The 19,058-nt window shown below is 41.5% G+C and overlaps 1 protein-coding gene across 1 annotated transcript; it reads right to left on the bottom strand.

Annotated features, from left to right (window-relative positions):
• Positions 1 to 2,062: 2,062 nt before the first annotated feature.
• dio2 (iodothyronine deiodinase 2) lies at positions 2,063 to 6,554 on the bottom strand. Its single transcript, XM_084568693.1, has 2 exons — positions 5,914 to 6,554; positions 2,063 to 2,926 (listed from the first exon to the last, which is right to left on the bottom strand). The coding sequence occupies exons 1-2, from the start codon at positions 6,184 to 6,186 to the stop codon at positions 2,336 to 2,338; spliced, it is 864 nt and encodes a 287-aa protein (XP_084424819.1). The 5' UTR covers positions 6,187 to 6,554; the 3' UTR covers positions 2,063 to 2,335.
• Between the last annotated feature and the right edge of the window lie 12,504 nt (positions 6,555 to 19,058).

Genomic DNA, 19,058 nt, shown 5'->3' on the forward strand with positions numbered 1-19,058 from the left:
ACTTAGACATGTAGCACCCACCTAGACCAGACCAGGCACCCCCACCCCGTGGCAGTGACCCTCCTTGATGGCAGCACCCATTCCCAGCAGGATGCAGCCTGACACAGACACACACACAAACGGTTTAGGAGCAACTAAAAAAAACATGAAGAACAGCACAACCTGACCTACAAATTCACTAGATCCCAAACTGATCAAGTATCTGTGGGATGATCCACAGAGGCCCCTCCCCTCAACCCATAGGCCCCCACTAACAACATTCTGTTGCCAGACACCACAGGACACCCTCAGAAGGCCCATGTCCATTCTCTGACGAGCCACAACTGTTTTTGGAAGCACAAGGGAGACCTACACAATATTAGGATATTGTCATAATGTTGTGCCTGATCGGTGTATTAGTGTGTACGTGTGTCTGTGTGAATAGCCAAACGAAGAAATAAGATCTGAGCAATGAATAAGGTTTGCAGCGTGAACATAGCCTGCCATTTAACAGATAGGCCTATATAGCTGGAAAACAGCATTTCATTTAAGCAGTTCATTTAAATTCAGGACTTATTCCATGGTTGGATTAGACCTCCAGATTTGTCAGAAGTGTGGATCGCCTCAGAAGGAGAGAAGGAGAGCGAGAGACTTAAATAGGCTTAATTGAAGGAGAGGGGTTATCACTTTCCCTTCTACCCAGACAGATCTGTAGCTAATGTAAAGACTGTCCTTTCTGCCAAATGGAACTCATATGGTATAAAGTACTTTCAGTGCAGCAACAATGCGTCTAGTGGCCAAAACTGCACAGCCCTGAATCCAACACCACATCCACACACAATTAAAGAAAAACATCTGTACCCAAAACACTGAACGAAAGCAACGACAATACATTAAAAAACACCCAGCACATATCCAGATACATCAGGTTAATTTAAATGCAATATTGATTAAAGATGCCGGCAACAGTTATCAGAGAGAAAGGAGACCGTGGGCGTTTATCAATAACACATACACAAACTTGGCACTTGTCAAGTCTGGTAGATCAGATTTGACGAGTTCGATGATAGAGTATTGACTCTGGAGGACGCAGGACTGTCACGGTGGAGGTGGAACAGCAGCATACTTGATGACACCCACAAAATGCATTTCGGGATGTCTGGTTGTACCAAGTCCACACAAGTTACCTGCCGATGCATCCTCGATTACTTGGACTGCGTACTTTGAATTAGGGCAGTACTCGGACAGTGATTAATGACGAGAACGCGTATTGATAAACGCCCCTCATCACACACTCAGAAACAAAGACATGCTTGCACAGTAACAGAATTAACAGAAAAGTCTCAGAACTCCTGGATTAAAACCTGATGCAAGATACCTGCCACTCGGGAGAGGATTTCTTTTCCCGACTTACAATGAGCGCACACAGGTCGGCAAAGCTTCTCCAGAACCTCTTAAAAGCAGTAATATTCATTTTAGCCGGAGTGGCAGAATCCCAGACCAGGTCTCAATCCAGTTTGTGGCCGAACTTGAAAAAGGCTGTTCACTTATGATTCCCATACATCCTCAAAGAGCACGAGCAGTTTGGTAAAGAGGAATGGAAAAAAAAAACAAAAAAAAAACAAAAAAAGGTAACCCAAAGGTGCATTTACTGAACTTGTCTACTACTTAGATGTCATTGGTAAAATCTGATTTACTTATTCAATTAAATATTTTTATTGATCCGTGTCACTCGTTGAAGCCTCATTGAATCTACTTTGATTCAGTATTGTAAACATGAACGCTGAGAGAACACTTTTTAGTAGCATTGAAATAGAGAACATTTACCTTGAGATAAAGGAGGGTGGATAAGCTCATACATAAAGTTTTTAATATAGTGCATAAAACATATGGCCGAAGTGCAAAAGAACCCCAATATTAAATCTATATTAAAAAATAAATTTAAAATCTGCTGTAAATGATCAGATATTTTAAAATGGGAATATGTGCGTTCTTCATTTCACGTTGGAAATCACATTAAACATTATTTTAGCAGCAAAAGTAGGCACAAACACAGATGAAGCATATACACTGCCAACTTAATATGTCGCCTCAAATCATCTTGCTGCCTAGTTGATGTGGATCATCCCCACAGGTTTTGACCTTCATCCCAGTCTCTATGAACTGGTGATTCAAACGTTGGCCTGATTTCAAAAGTTAAGTGAAAGAAGTTTCTCTGCAATTCTGGAAGACCTTCTTTACAGCTTTAGGGCAGTCGATATTACATATCATCACATGCCTTTTATACTAAAAACTTCTAAACTGAAAAAAAAAGGAAAAAAAAGTCTCCTCTGTACTTGCTTGTCTTTAATTGTTCCTACCGTCTACCGTAGCTCTGTTCCAGCCACTGGCGCACATCCTTTAGATTGTAAAAAAACGGCCCCTTACCACCCAGGTAGGCAATCTTTTTTTGTTGTACTATACACACTCGCTCATTGGACACACCATAAGCCACATTAGCATTGTTGTCCATACAGTCAGCCACCAGTTGACACTGCGGTGGCAGGGAAAAGTGCTCGATGAGTTTTTGCGCCGCTCCCAGCCTCTCCTCCAGATTCTGGTGTTTCCGGAAACTCAAAGTGCAAGGGCCCATTGGAGGGGCCACCCAGCCGTCGGACGGGTGAGCCTCATCAATGTACACTAACAAGAAATCAGCCACATCACTGAAGTCCTCCACTAACTTCCTGAAGGCTGGCAGGTGGCTGATGAAGGGGGGTCAGGTGGCTGAGCCAAAGTTGACCACCAGGGGACGATCTGACGATTCAAAATCCAGAAGGTTGCACTCGCCCCCATTTTGGATCCTTGCACCATGTGGGATATTAGTCATATTACTGATAGTGCTGCTCCAGAGAGTGCCATCAGGCACCTTCACCACTTTAGAGTTGGGCGCCTCGCAGCCAAGTTTCACCTAAGGAGTTAAAAATATGGATTAACATTTACTTGGGCAGTGAACACAGAGAGGAGCTGTAGACGAAGTAGAAGTGTCCTTAGCCTCTGTGTCTTAAAACTCCCTTTGTGCTTCTTTCTTAGAAACTGAACTGAATTGCACAGCTTTTGAGTTTGCGATAAAGGGTATATTCAGAGATGCCTGTACAGAATAATACTTACTGATCAGTGAATTCCAGTCAGTGGAATGTTTAGCCTATTTTTCCAATTGTACACATATTATTCAGCTAGCCTTGCTATTGCAAGAGAATAAAATATAGTTCCTTCTGCTTCCTACAAGAACCTCATGAGACACCCACTCAAACAAAAAGCTGCAAATATGTTGTAAAAACCTGCTTTTATATAAAAAAAAAAATATATACAATTATGTGAGACAGTTTCTGGACAATGACTGCATTTCCAAAGATTTTGGCAGTGAATAGTGGTTTAGAAATGGTCTGTAATTACTGTAGACAGAGAAGTCAAGGCCGGGTATTTTGATAAGAGATTATATACAGAGAGTCTTGAAATGTACAGGAGCACAGCCAGAGGACAGGAACTATTTTTAATAAATTATCCGAGCTGGACTGTACCATGTATAGTACTGGTATTTATGTTACTGTGAACTTGACTGCCTGCAAATATTTAAATATGGGTATTGGGAGAGACTCAAAGTTAATCCCCAGTGACATATTTCCCAGGATGAATGGTGCCAGTCTGGGTGCGATTTGTGAAGGGGGATGGGTGGGATTTCACTCCTTCTGGTCTATATATCCATGTTTCCTCTCTGCTATTTTTATCCTGAGTGTGGACAAAATATATCCATATATACCTCAAAGTGATTTAGACCATAGACCATAAAAAATATAGAAATGAATGTCAGCGAGCCAAATGGAAATAAATAAATAACAGGGATTCTGAGTTGAAGACGGTTGTGTTTTACAGGGTCAGCAGACGCTGTTATCAGGGAAAACTCCCAATGTGAATCAACATGTGTGACCTGAAGTATGAGCTAACGGCTTCTAAGACCACGGTTGGAAACTGCACTCAACTGATGATTTGTTAAATGGAGAAAGAGGCGAGAATAGTTCACTGACACCACAGAGGGGTCTGTTCAGTTTACACCTTGCTCTGGCATGAGTGGGTTTGGTCCATATAGCCAATTGAGTTTACTTTGTTCCATCACATTTTGTGATTATTTTCAATTACTGTAAATATGGAGTCTATAAACTAGCGTTTTGTCATGTCTGTTCGATGGTCGCTGTCCATGGTACTGAAACAATGATTTAATGCTGGCATTTTAAATTAGCATTTAACCTTGCATCTGCCAGGTAGGCGGATACTAGTAGCTGCATTCTTACATGGACAGCATGTTCTGTAACTGCATGGTGAGGATATTTTCCACTAAATAAGATATATAAAATAAATAAAAATATATAGTTAATGCTTTAATTGGTAAAGTTCAAGTTAAAATTAATCAGCACATATAATCTGCAAGAAATAGTCTAACAGACTTCATGCCCACTGTGACTGATTTGACTTTTGTCCCACAAATTGCATGCTGGTGCTAATGATAGGATAAACCTAACCCATTATCAATAGTGACACACTGACTGGATGTGGATTGTGGTAAAATATTAATCTAACACTGCACTGCAAGCCATTTACACTCTTTGTCCATGCTCTATTGCTGTAGAAATTGTAACTAATTATAATTCCAATCATACACCACACACCGACCAGATGACATATAAATGACCAATTCTTATGTATTATTTGCCTCACAAGAGTATCTTTAATGCTAGCTAGCTACACGGGCAAACTGACAATATTGTATTTGTGTTGGCAGTAGGCTATGCATTTACACAGTCACTGAGAGGCACTATGGCTTCATTCACACAAGGTTAACTTATTAAAAGTATAAAAAGTCAGTCTATTCCTGTTCTGTGGAAGGACAGCACTCAGATCATGATGTTTACATGAAAGAGCAAAGTCTATGAAAGGCATAAAAGCGCTGAGGTGTCAACTTTGAGTCAACTCCGAAAATACTGGTAATAATAAAAAAGTAACAGTAATCCTAGGGTTATAGAGCCCGTGAGTCAAGTGATTCAATAAACACTGATATGGAAATGTGCAGAAATGCTATTATAACTTCTCAAACAGATTGGTAAACCATGCTTGGATTCAACTTCATGGCCTCGGCTTTGTCTAACGCAAAGAGAGAAAAAAAAAAAAAAAAGGCGGAGCACATCATGGCAGAAACACAGAAACAATGTTGTGATGAAAAAAAATAAAGACTAGATCTGCAACCCAGCGCTGCAGTAATGGCTGACGGTCAGCAGAGTATTTGTAGAGCCTTCAGTTCCATGCTGGTTCAGCTGACTGACAGTCTGCCTGAAAACGGAACTGAGAACAGCCGCGTGTGTTCTGCACATAATGTACACATTGTGGATGACAACAGAGAGCAGGTGGGGCCTTGGACTCAAATCACGGGTCTAGGGATCCCATGTCCCATTGGCAGTACACACAAAGTCTTTTAAAGCTGGTGTAACACGCAAGACTTCTTTTTTTATTAGTTTTCATGTGCTAGTGTTCTATCTAATATGAATACCAGTCAATGAGAGTGAATGGGGATTTTGATTTTCTATGAGCTACTGTATATGTTTAGGCTGTTTGTATCCAACAGGTGAGTTAATGTGTGTGTGTGTGTGTGTGGGGGGGGGGGGTTAGGTGCTCCCACACCTAGTATGTCTATATAGCATGTGACATATAGTGTTACGCCACTGCGCACGCCTTCACTCGCTCTCCCTCACACACACTAGTAGCTGTAAACACTAGAGACTTTGTCTAAGGTGTGGCCCCTAACTACATCGCAGGCTAGACAGGTGGGAGCCAACTGTTTGAGCAGCTGAAGTCCAGTGGCTCCAGCTGCCATTAAATGAACACGTGTGTTAACGGCAGAAACTTTACCTGCTTGTATGCGTCAAGGAGGAAGCTATTCCAGATGGAGCGCAGCCCCGCGGAGGTCAACATGCGGCGCCACTCTCCGCAGCCGGCGGACCGCGAGCAGCTGAGCAGCGACACGACGCGCTTCACCAGCACCACGGAGTCGTACAGAGCCAGGAAAAGACAATTTGAGAAGAAACCGGGCAGTATCTGGAGTGTCACGAGCAGATCCTCACTGGCCGTCCTCATGTTTTCTTTGTGCGTCTGCACGACCACGGGCGAATTACTGAAGTCCATTCATTACGCTCAACGCTCTATCAAAGGTCTTATTTGCTCTCCTCATAGTGTTTGACCAGTTCCATGGACTGCTCCAGACTTTGTGCAGAAAATAAGTAAAGTGTATCAAGTGTATCTTGCAGCGCGGCTCCTTTATCTGCTTTGCTGCCCTTCAGCTCAGCATGCGCGCCGACGTGATTCCGCTGGAGCACTATCACTCTTTTTAAAAGGATGAACATTGTAGTTAATATTAAGCCCCACGGCTTATCTCTGCAGCAAGATTCTGACGTCAGATGCATACCCTCTGTCTCCTCCTCTCCTCTCCCTCTCCCTCTCCTCCCTCAGCTGTGCCTGAACAGCGTCTGAACTAAGTTGCAGCCTCCCCCCCTCTTTTCATTATTTTATTTTTTTTGTCTGTACTGAAAATCATCAGCTTAATATAAAACTATAAATTCGTTTTTTGTTTTTTTTGTTGTTTGTTTATTTTTTTTGGCTGAACCCAGTTGTGAAACTACGTGGGATTGATCCGTTTCTTTTTTTTTTCTTTCTTTCTTTTTTCTTGGCATGCTGCCTTTTGAAATGAGCTGTAGAGGCTGTAGACAAAATGTGGGGAAAGAGCAGGGAAATGACATGCACTAGGCTAAAGGTCCGGCCAGCCAGAAATCCAACTCGGTCATAATTTTCATAGGAATACCATTACACAAATGTTAAGGGAAACAAGGATATGACTGACTTCTGCAGCCAAACTTGCAATGTCATGCTTCTTTTGAAGTAGGAAGTTGGTTTCGCTTTGTACTGTTTGCCAAAACATAGAGCAGAATGTTTTGGGGTGCTTGGAATACTCAGAGTTATTCTAGGTGTGTGGACTACCCTAACCCATCTCACAAATTAACCAAGCAGAACCTAACACCAGGTTTAGCCTTGACTTTCAAGTCTGTGATCTCTAATCCTGATTAATGCATTGCAGAATACAGTGGATCAGAAACAGAGATGCAGAAAGACCACAACAGGGATAACACAGGGAAAGAAACAAAGAGCAAGGGAAAAAACACAGCAACTGGAGTGGGGACCGGATGAACTGAGTCACTGAAGAGTGCAGGGAGACGGCGGAGGCAGAGAACACACCCCAGTTAAGGTCCGTGGCCAGGGCCTGGAACTTGCCAAAATCAACTCTGCAGAGGCGAAAGAAGGGAGTTGTAAAATGCTATAATCATATTGCACAGAGAAAGTCTCACATTCCCCAACAAGACCCAGCTAGCAGAGCGGGTCACAGATCTGAGCAAGAGAACGGTCCTTACGAGAAAGCCAGAGTTCTGGCCACCCAATGCGCAGAATAAAAGGCTTTCCCATTAAAAAATAAATAAATCTAAAAAGACCCCACAGTTTTCAAAGGAGAAACCCATGCATCCACATGAGAAAGTCAAAAGCACCCTCCTCTGCCTGGGCAGCCTGCTTTAATGTTGTTTCTGTGAGAACTCACAGCAAATTTCCCAGGACACATCTGGAACTGCAATGGAACAGGCCTTCTGGAAAACGTGTCCATAAAAGTTCTGGATGAATTAGGATCCCCTTGGTGTAAAATCACTGCAAATGAGAGGGAAGAAACAACAAAAACACTGAGTCTCTGCAGGGAGTGTATGGTCTGCTTCCCATCATAGTCAAAAATACATGACTCTGGTCTGACTTTTGTTTTGGGGCACCAAACAGCATCCAGGTCAAAGTGCCTGCCAAAGAATGGATCAACTCTGATGTGCTTTCGGGCTGGAGGAAGCAGTTCATAGACCACCCGTGCACGTGTGCTGCTGTTTGATGGACACGGCAGCGGACTAAAATAATTCATGATGTGCGCTTGTGGTACCATAGGAATCAAGAGGGTGTGGTCTACACAAGATAGACAAGATGCCAAAAAACAAAAACATTATCTTCCCCCAACCTTGAAAACATTCTCCCTCCTTAACATTACTAACACAGCAGCCTAATCTTTCTCCTTCCACGTACGTTACTCCTGTTTGCGGGTGATCCTTCTGCTCGGGGTCCCTGCTCCTTCACTTCCTGTGGACAGGCTAACCTAGAGGGGAAAACTCATTTGCCTTCCTGCCAGATGCCCAGGAGACAGAGTCTAACAGATCTAACACCAGAGCGCAGGGGAATGACATGATGTACTACCAGCTGAATACAGAAGAGGGGACCTGCTGAACAGGGCATTTGTCCACATGTGGTGTGCTCACTAAAGCGGAGTTTATATCTCTGCGGGACACAGACGCTGTAGCCTACGCACGTAGCCTGCACCGGTGCAAGCCATTTATACTGGTGCGCTCGTCAGTCTGGCTCCCTCTGTAAAAACACCACCCAAACTCTAGTTGGTGCTGTGTCTTTTTTGGCAGTTGGGTTAATTTTGCTTCTACTTCCTGCTTCACTTTCCACTTTCTGCTTCACTTTCAACAATGGCGACTGAAACTTTTCACAGTCATACAAACGTTTGTATCTTTGTTAACCTTTCCTCGATGTATTCCATCTTTATTGATGCAAAACAGGAAATTGCGGAGAAGGAGGAGCAGCTGGAAATACTAAGGAAATATGCTACTACCGAGCGGACCAATCACAGCTCTTGCCGTAGTCTAAAGGTCTAAAACGCCTGTAACTCCTCAACAGTCAACAGTTACAAGAGCAAACCAAAGCAGCTGGAGTGCAGAGAGGTAGAGTTAATAGTGTTTCTAAAATCACGACATGATTTTCTTTTCTTGACTGAGTGACTTGACTGAGTGAAAAAGCTGAAAAAAACTCTTGAATGTTGTCAAATCTTGTAATAGCAAATCCAAAATAGATTGAGGTCATCATGAGAGAAGACTTTGGACAGTGGTGCATTGGCAGGGACAACAACTACTGAACTGTTGACTGGAAGACAGGTGAACGTCATGCCAAATATGGATGACTACAGTTTTCCTCAGTCTTAGTATTTTGTTTTTCAAGTTGAAGGAGTCAGTCCCCAAATATGCAAGCTTCATATTAGTTCTGTTGCTGCTTTCCACTGCCTCTATGGCTTTGTCACTGGTGCAGTTGATGGTTGCCACATCATGCGGTGCAGAGGCAACACATAAGAGGAAGAGACTACTGCAACAGAAAGGAATTCTGACTAGATGAGCAAGTATAGATTGCTAGGAGACAGTGGCAACCCTGGACTGGCCTTCCCATATTTTCACTTGTAATTGTTATAATAGGGCTTGAAGCAGAACAGCTGCAGAACTCCAAGATCAGCTGTGGTTGTTGAGCAAACCTTCAGAGGGATGAAGTGCAAGTGGAGGGCACTTAGAGATCTGGAGTGATGCTACAGAAAAAGATTAGACTTATATCACTATAGTGAAACATGAATTAATGTTATATTATACATTTAAGCCAATGCTTCAGGTTTGTGCTGTCTGTACACTTTGTGTGTACCAGTAGTCCAAACTTTTTCCTCAGTGAATGGTTACACTTTTTTTTTTTTCATAGCCTACAGAGAAACCTGTGCTCTAAACCTGTGTTCTAAGTGTTAAATGTGCAGATTAAGATTTCAGTTCATTTTTTATTTTTTTTTTCTGGTGGATGTCTGAAAAAATACATTTGCAGCTGGCCATGTTTGCATCTAGCATAAGCAAACTCCTCCTGATTTAACAGTTCTTTCATTGTTGTATAGTTACCTCGATTGCTCATTAGTGATATAAAGTCATGGATGGGTGCCATGGATAGCGTCCACCTTGAGTTCCACTGTTAAGAAGATTTCTATCTGGAAGTCAATGAAGCCGGCTCATATGATCATTTTCCCAGCGGGTCCTGTATTTAAATCAGCCGTACAGGCATTGTCACTATCCTGGTGACCGTTCAGTCCAACTGACATTAGTGGTGTAATGGAATTTTCCCATAATCTCTCTTCAAGATTCTTTGAGTGGTGTGTCTCTTCCCTACACCATCTCTGATTCAGATGGCTGGCCTACCTGCATGGATTGCAGCTGTGTCCATGGCCCTTGTGGATTGCCAGGTTGCGGCGACAGATGGTTGAAATCGTATGTCCTGGTAGATTGTGTGTAGATTCATCTGGCAACTTGGGCAACCATACGGAAGTCTGTTTAAAATGTTGTAGACATAAATCATGCTCACTTACCAGGTAATGCATCAAAGGTTTATTCACGTGAAGTTAAGTCACATATGTTCTATGTAATTTCATTTCAAGTTGTTCACAAGTTCAAATGTTGGCTGATGTCATTTAAGATTTAAGTTTGAATAAAATATAACAAAAACAAAATATATGACGATGGTTTATTTAGATGTTTTAATGGATAAATGGTAACTATTACCATATTAGGGTGTATCTTTAAGATTGTCACCAAAATACAACAAAATTCAAACTGACAAACTCAGCATATACAAATCATGGATTCATTAAAAACACATACATTTGAAGAAAGTCCATTTCCATGTTCAATGATTCGTTAAGTATAGCCTAATTCCAAATCTGGTTACAAGAATTGAGAATATTCATAATAAGTGGAGATTCATTTCAGGGAGAGATGAGCATCAGTTACCTACTGCCAGGCTCATTTTTTAATAAAAAAGCTAATTTTAAAAAGGATTACAGAAAAATTCACTCCAGTTCCACTGCCTGCAAAGCTTGCAGATAAAGTACTTGAGATAATTATTTCAAGGCAGGGGTTACCCATTTTGCATCCTCCGATTTGGCCCTTGTGTTCACAGATATGGCAACGCCTCTTCTATATGCTGAAAGCATGTGGATATTTTATGTGCCTGGGAAAGTGGAAGCACAAATGCCACAGATTCGTTTTCTATCCCAGGCTGTCTCCTACACACATATGTTACTGTCATTCAAAACCCCCTTTCACACTAAGAAAAAAGGCATTGTGCATGCAGGCTAATCATTGCAGGTGCCCATATTAGAGAGAGGCTTAGTTTTATCAGCCTAAAAGTTCATGTAGTAAAGGATTTCTGCTGGGTGATGACAGCCATACTGAGATGTCTAGACACTAGAACGCAGTATGACTGTCATTACCCATACCCTGGCTTTGAGCCAGAAAAAACGTCTCTTTACTCTAGAGACGATTTTTCTGGCTCAAAGCCATTCAACAGCAGTGGAGATGTGTATGAGTATGGTATAAAGAGCAAAATGTTCAGCTGGGAGAAAGTCTGTATTTGCATCACCTCTTTTTTATCTGATAGTTTTTCTTTTCAAGGTAAAGGGAAAAGGCAAAAACTATCAAGTGAATTACGTAATTTTCCTATAATATGAGAGGATTTGGGCTACAGCATCTGGACTTGCTCACATAGTTGTCAGTCACCTTATAAGTAGTTTTAGCCCCCTAGGGCAGAGTGGCATTTATTCATTCATTCATTCATTCATTCTGTAACTGCTTCTCCTGTTAAGGGTCGCAGGGGCTTGAGCCTATCCCAACTGCCATCGGGCGAGGGTGGGGTACACCCTGGACAGGTCCCAGTCCATCACAGATACAGACAACCATTCACACTCACACCTACGGCCAATTTAGAATCACCAGTGAACCTAATAAGCATGTCTTTGGATGGTGGGAGGAAGCTGGAGTACCCAGAGAGAACCCACACAGACACAGGGAGAACATGCAAACTCCACACAGAAAGGACCAGATGGAATCGGACCAAGAACCTTCTTGCTGTGAGGCATTTCAGTATATTTGATAAGTGAAATAGCTCTATAACAAAAAAGATTTAAAAAAAAAAAGGAGAGTACCCAATGCAGGACACAGTGAGGAGGAGGCAGGGCAAAGAACAAAAGGTCAGTTTAATAAAAACAATTAAACAAGCAATTTAAATCCAAATAGACTCCAACAAATGATAATCACGAGAATATACACTAGGTGTTATGATGTGGAGCAAGGCAAGGGGGTAGGACCTAAATGTAAGACACGTGCACAAAGAACAAGGACCAGATGAAGTAATAATTTTAGTTTAATGATGATTGATGGACGAGGTGGCAAAAAGAGCTGCAGTAGAGAGGCAGGGGAATCCAAAAAAAAAAAAAAATATCAAAGTACATGGAACCAGCAAAAATTATCTGGAACACTAAAAAAAAAAAGATAAGAAAGCTACTCATCAGACGTTACTCGACAAACTATTGGACGAAGCATACATCCTAAGGCAGGACTATATATAGACACACAGCTGAGGGCTAACAAGACCCAGGTGGAACTAACAAGGAGGAACCAATCAAACAATCACACAGGGAAGACACAGGAAGCAAAGCAAGAAACAAAATACCAATGGATGAAACTTTCTAAACACAAACAGGAAACGCAAACAAAACCAAACAAAAATACAGCTGAGGTAATAAAACACAATATCACTACCAAAGGAGAAAACCAGATTAATATAGAAGCGGTAAAACGGTAAAACCGAGGCACAGACGCGAGGAGGGGGGCAGGTAAACTGGTGGGTGAACATGAAGGGGAGCAGACAGAAGCAAAAGCAGAACGAAAGAAGGAACTTCATATACACAAAGCACGGCTGGGGCAGCTAGACACAGGAAATATTCATGAAGGGGAGCACACAGTAAACACACAAATCAGGAGAGGGTGGCAAGACACAATCAAATGATCACAATGGCAGGGAAAACAAAGACCAGAAAGTAAAATGATCTGTTATACAAGCAGGCCACAGATTCTAAAATAAAACAGGGGGGGAATAAAATACAAAAAAAAACACCACAACAGAATATGAAGTCGTGGCACGAATCATTTGACTTGCCGTGCTTGTTTGTTTGACCATGTCAGCATTCCCTTGAATCCCTCGTTAGCACTGTTCCAGCACTGCGGTCTTCTTCCGACTGACCCCAGTGCTCTCTCACACACAAACACACACTGGAGACGTAGAAGGACAGATATACATCATTCTTATAAGTGCACAATACTAGGTGATGGATACAAATATTTTATAAATAAGCCATAATGAATTCAAAGTATTCATTGTATAAAGTTTAGTGGGTATGCAGTTACTAGGAACAAGAGCTCAGGCATGAAACAAGATCAGTGACAATAGCAGTGTAATATATTAGGTTTGAAGCGGGCAGCACATGTAAGAAACCTTCAAATATTTTGCAACTGAAGGTATTTTACATGGAGGAGTAGCCAGGAACCAGCAGTTATTTCTGCTCATGGGAGGAATACTACTCTCTGAATCCAAGGCTGCACTGAGCTGGGTAAACTGAGTGATAACTAAACTAAACTGTGAAGTTCCCTTCCCTTGCTTCATGTAGATGCACTTTATCTGTGTTGTTTCCTTCTTCGTTCTACAGTCTCTGAAAAAAAAACCTGAGCTGGCTTCTGCTAAATGCCACCATTGCCTTAGTAGCCTGGCAGCCAGGCTCAATTCTTAGAAGAACATGTAAACAAATTCAACTCCATGGTGCTCAGAATATGTGTGACTACATCCTAATGGTGTGTCTCCAGACCAACTTTCCACCCCAAACGTTTTGTGGGCGGCGAACGTCAGACTATCGCCTTGATTATATTTTTCAATTCAGTTTTGTTTACATAGCGTCGATAACAATACAAATTGTCTCAAGATGCTTTACAAAACCCGGTCTGAAACCAGGCCTGAAACCCTCAGAACAACCATGAAGGCGACGGTGGTGAGGAAAAACCTTTTAACAGGAAGAAACCTAGAACCCAGATCATATGTAGGGACCCATCTGCCTAAGCCAGCCGATTAGAGACTGGAAAATAGAGAGAAGAGAGAGAAGTAGGAGGAATGAGATAACCATACATCTGTCACAGATATATACATCTGACTACGATTTAGTCAGATGTGCTTAGTGCTTGGTCCAGGCGTTTCAGCCTCTGGGTTCTGTAAAGTGTCTAGAAACTATTTGGATTGTTATTGGTGCTATATAAATAAAGTTGAATTGAACTAAAAATTTAGTTGAATTCAAATCCCCAACAACATTCCAGTAGAATTCAGGTCTGGGCTTTGACTTTGGCCCGTATGCTAAGGGTCATTATCTTGAAAGGTTGAATGATTTATTTCCAATTATTTGAAGGTCTTCTCAAATCTGTTCCCTATTTTCTTACTTTTTTTTTCCTGAAGCTCTGAGAGCCTTCAGAACTTGGCATGATGACCCAACATACTTCATTGGAATAGAAATTTAAATATTTGTTTTAAATAAGATAGATTCCACATTTCCACATCTTTGATTCTGATTTAATGTATTTCAAGTCGTGATACATTTGGAGATATATTTACTTTTCTCATGTGCGTGATCTGTGTTTCTGTTTTCATCATTTTTATCTATGTTGCCTTCAGAAATTGTGTATATTGAAACCAATTTTCTTGTCCTAAAACAAAAAACAAGTCTGACTAATCCGCTATCGAGATATCACAACAATTAACCAGCATTCCTCGGTTCTAGGGGGCCCCAGGCAAAGACATATGTCGCCTTTCAATTTGAAAGTCATATTTTACTCTTAGGAAATCCTGCTGGCAGCACGGCCCTCGATATTTCCCGCATCAAAGATGAAAATCCTTTCTGTGCCAGCCTTCCTTTCCAGGTATGGTGCGGCTTCCCAGTATGCCGTGGATTCTGTGAACGGATGAAGTGGAAAGTTCCACTGCACAAACCTCCACACCAAAGCCAGATGTGTACTCAGTAAACAGGTCATAGGCCGATATTAGTCTAAAAACAGACATTGACTTAGTGTGCTGATATGTCGGGCACTATCACCAAAACTCCTACGGTCGTGTGCCAACATGTTTGCTGGATTTTGCATGAAGCACCTCAAGGTCAGATATTGAGAAAAAGGTCCCGATTATGACAAAAAGTTTATGACAGTGAGTGAACCATTAATGTCAGTCTGTTGAAGTAAGAATAAAACTGTTAAACATTAAACTAAATTCAGCGTATAATAATTTTATTTCTTATCAGGCTGTTTTACTAAATACGGAATCTAGTATGTTTTGTTTGTTTCTATTGTTTTGTCTACTGCTTGTCTGGACACTATTTGTGAGGAAGACCAGACCATGAATCAATGAGACGTGCTTGGAAGAGACGGATCGATAAATGTGACACAGTGCATTGAACTCTATTACGAGCCACATCACTCCAGTCCTCAGCTGGGCAAATATGTAACAATGAGTAAGTCTGTGCAGGTGGCATAACCTTATATAATGTTACGAAAGACCTGTGGATTTAAAGAGTTCATTCACATAACGTTTGCAGCGTGTTTGGCTGTGTTTTGACCTTGTTGGTGGTTTGGATGTCAGAAATTTATAGCATTGTCTTTTAATAGCTTCCAGGAAGGCCTGGATATTGCAGTTGATTTAAAAAGGGTGCTTTTCTGGTTCCACTTTAACCCGCCTACGCTGCTTGACATTTTGATCGCTGTCTCTTTTTTCAACTATTGAGGCTGCATAAGAGAGATATGCGTGCAACCCAATAATGAAACTGCTGTGCATTCCTTTCTCTGTTTTACTTCCCTCTCCTTGATCTTGAACTGTGGCTTGGTATGTGCCTGATTTCTAGTGGTCCTCAAAACAATAGCAAAAATCGTTGTGTTGACACATTTGTTGACTGGATTAACCAACCTTTAACGAAATAGTGCTCATGGTTTTTGCGCTCAAGTGTGGTCTACAGAAGCGTTACATAAGGTACTCCATTCTATAGAGCCTACTTCAGATTTCAGCTCTATAATGGTGTGCTACTTACCGGGTTCAAACACTCTGTTAACATCGGAGTCTACCTTTTTGTTTGCGCTCCATGGGCATCATTGTGTCACACTAACAGATCTCCCAGCCCCTGCCGGGATCTAATTTGTCACACTTAGAGTATATCCACATAAAGGCAGTTAAGTAAAGGCCCTATTTTGTCTTGGTTCCAGAACTGCATCCAGAATGAAACCAACATCTCCCTTAAAAAAAAAAGGAAGATAGACAGAGCTATTATAGCTGCCTAATCAGGGTTGCAAGTGTAAAGTACTACAAATCACATTCAAAATGTGTTATATATATTTTTTTCCACAAAATCGAAGTTAAGACCTTATATTGAAAACTATTTCATTACCTTTCTCTGAGAAAAAGAATTATTATCTCTCTCTGGAGTATTGATTTGGTTTCCCTGGCTGTGGTTCATCAGATCCTGACAGTTTAGCTTACTTAAATAGCAAGAACATCTCCGTATGTGTATTCATCATTCATTTTTTTTTATATTTAGTGAAATTTAAAGGTGTGACAGACTGAACTGAGAGACAAATTGTTCAGATTTGTAATAACTGTGGGCGGCACAGTGGCGTGGCGGTTAGCACTGATGCTGAATCCATGGGCCGACTGGGCCTTTCTGTGTGGAGTTTGCATGTTCTCCCTGTGTCTGCGTGGGTTGTCTGTCTCTCTGTGTTACCCTGTGATAAACTGTCCAGGGTGTTCCCCGCCTCTTGCCCGATGACAGCCGCTACCCAAGCGGTTACAGAAGATGAATGAATGAGTGTAATAATTGCTCATGTGCAGGGACACATTTGGAAACCAGACGGTTTTTAAAATACCTCAAATTGGAAAATAATAGCAATTTAAAACACATGTAATGCAGTTCTGGCTCCATAAAATAAGACAGCTGAACAGAGCCATGTTTTAGGCATATCTACTAAAGAATTTCCTGGTTGCTGTTGCTGCTGTCATAATCTAATGCTGAATGGGGTTACAAAATTCTGACAGAGCCAGCTAGTATTTATATATTTTTATAATTTGATACTGGGTTCCTCTCACCCAGTGCCATCTGGGAAAGGCTTCATCTCCCCACGACACTGTACAGGAAAGGATAATGGTTCAAGAGATGGGTGAACTGGGTGTCTGTGGTGGCCCTAATCCTGTTTAACCGCGATTAATTGCATGATTTCCATAGTTAATGCAAATCCCTGGAAGAGATATATTTGAAGTTTGTATTATCTTATTAACATCTCAGCTCCCTTCACAGTGCATACCTAAGTTGACACTGACAACAAATGCAAATAACTTCTTGTAGTAAGAAGCATCTGGCAAGGCTTTGAACCTCACCTTGCCGGTCTTTGTTCAAACTTTTACTGCATGATCGAGATATGAACAGAGAATGCTAAATTGTCATCAAGTGTAAGACAGTGGATTCAGCTGCAGCTAATGCAGAATGTTTCTACTGCCCGTAGCTTCACATTAAGCATCAAACAGGCAGCACTAGGAAACTTAAGGTCCATCCATGCCTCTACTAAACAAGACAAAGATAATGCTGGCATTAGTGCATGAATTTGAAATGTTTCAGAGAGTAACAGAACAAGAAGGAGCAGCCACAGTGAGCTGTTAGATGAAGCTCTGCAGGTGACCAGAAGCACATGCAGGAAGCAGTTAGTACGTGCCAGAGTATGGCCCATGGACCCACTGTGGCCCATAGTGCATTTTTAATTGGCCTGCAGAAAATTCTAAACATATAATGGAATATGCCCCACACATGGAACTTTCACATGACTGCATTGTATTGTACTTCATACAACACAATACAATAATCATTTTAGCAGTATGTAGCACTCGCATCTTGAAGGCTGCAGACTGAGATAGTGAGTGCAGAAAATTTAGAGACACAGTGGAAAAATAAATACTTCTTCACAGAAAACAAGGGGAAGTGTATCTGTTTGATATGCAGTGAAACTGTTGCTGTGATGAAAGAGTGTAATATACGATGACACTATGAAATCAAATGTCAGACCTACGTTGGTGCCAAACAAGAGCAGAACGTTCCATAGACATCGCACAGCTGTTAATTATTTATTGGGACAATAACACTTTGCTTTACAGAAAAGCAAACTGAGAACCAGAATGACCAGCAGCCATCTCTGTGATGTCCTTCACATCTCAACCACCAAACTTACTCCTGTCCTGCAAACCATCCTTCAGTCCAAATCACAACATGGGTTGAGGGGAGGGGCCTCAGTGGATCATCCCACAGATACTCGATCAGTTTGGGATCTTGTGAATTTGGAGGCCGGGTCAACACCTTGTGCTGTTCTTCATGTTTTTTAAGTAGGGTGCTACATGTCTAAGTGACATCCACATGAATGCCAGGTCCAGAAGTTTGCAGCAGTTGAGCAGTTTTAATGCAGCAGTTTTTTACCTCCACCCATCATCCTGACTAAGCCGATATACCTCTCCTGAGTGGCCCAGCCATTCGTATATTTTTCCATATGTCACCCTCAGTGAAAAAGGTTTGGACAGCTCTGATTTAGTTTGACAGCATAGGCATTTTTGACTGGTTGTTCCAAAGAAGACAAAGTATATTCTATACCAGGAAAAAGAACAAAGAACATCATGCGCTCCTTCCGTCATTGGCAGAGAGTATGAAAAAGGTATTGACTTGTCCGAAGGGACAGACAGACAGCAAACATCCAAATAAATAGAGACATCTACAAAGCAGACAGGAAATCAGTAGGACAGATCTAGTTATTTATTCTGTTCGTAAGAGATTTATTTGATTTTATGTCTGGTCAACCTGCCCTTCAAGGTTAACTTTTGCAACGGCCTGCTGTGATTGGTTGCTGACTGGCTAAAAGATAAAATAACGATGAATACGCACGAACAAATTGTCGGTGAAAGTTCCCATGTGTATTTAGTTTAATACATGAAAGACCTAACATGTGAAGAAGAGCATTGTGCATTTCATTAAAGATGATGAAAGTAAACTTTCGAGTGCTAAAAGCTGTTATGTAGCTCACTGGTGTCAAACATACAGCCAAAGAGTCCAATCTGTCCCGCATGATGAATTTGCCAAGTGCAAAAATTTTATTATTCAATAAAAGTACCTGCTATTAATTTGTCCACTAGGGGTCCGCACTGTAAGAGTTGCGGACATAACACAACACTAAGACTCA

The sequence above is a fragment of the Chelon labrosus genome (genome assembly GCF_963514085.1).
Source record: "Chelon labrosus genome assembly, chromosome: 20".
Classification (NCBI taxonomy): domain Eukaryota; kingdom Metazoa; phylum Chordata; class Actinopteri; order Mugiliformes; family Mugilidae; genus Chelon; species Chelon labrosus.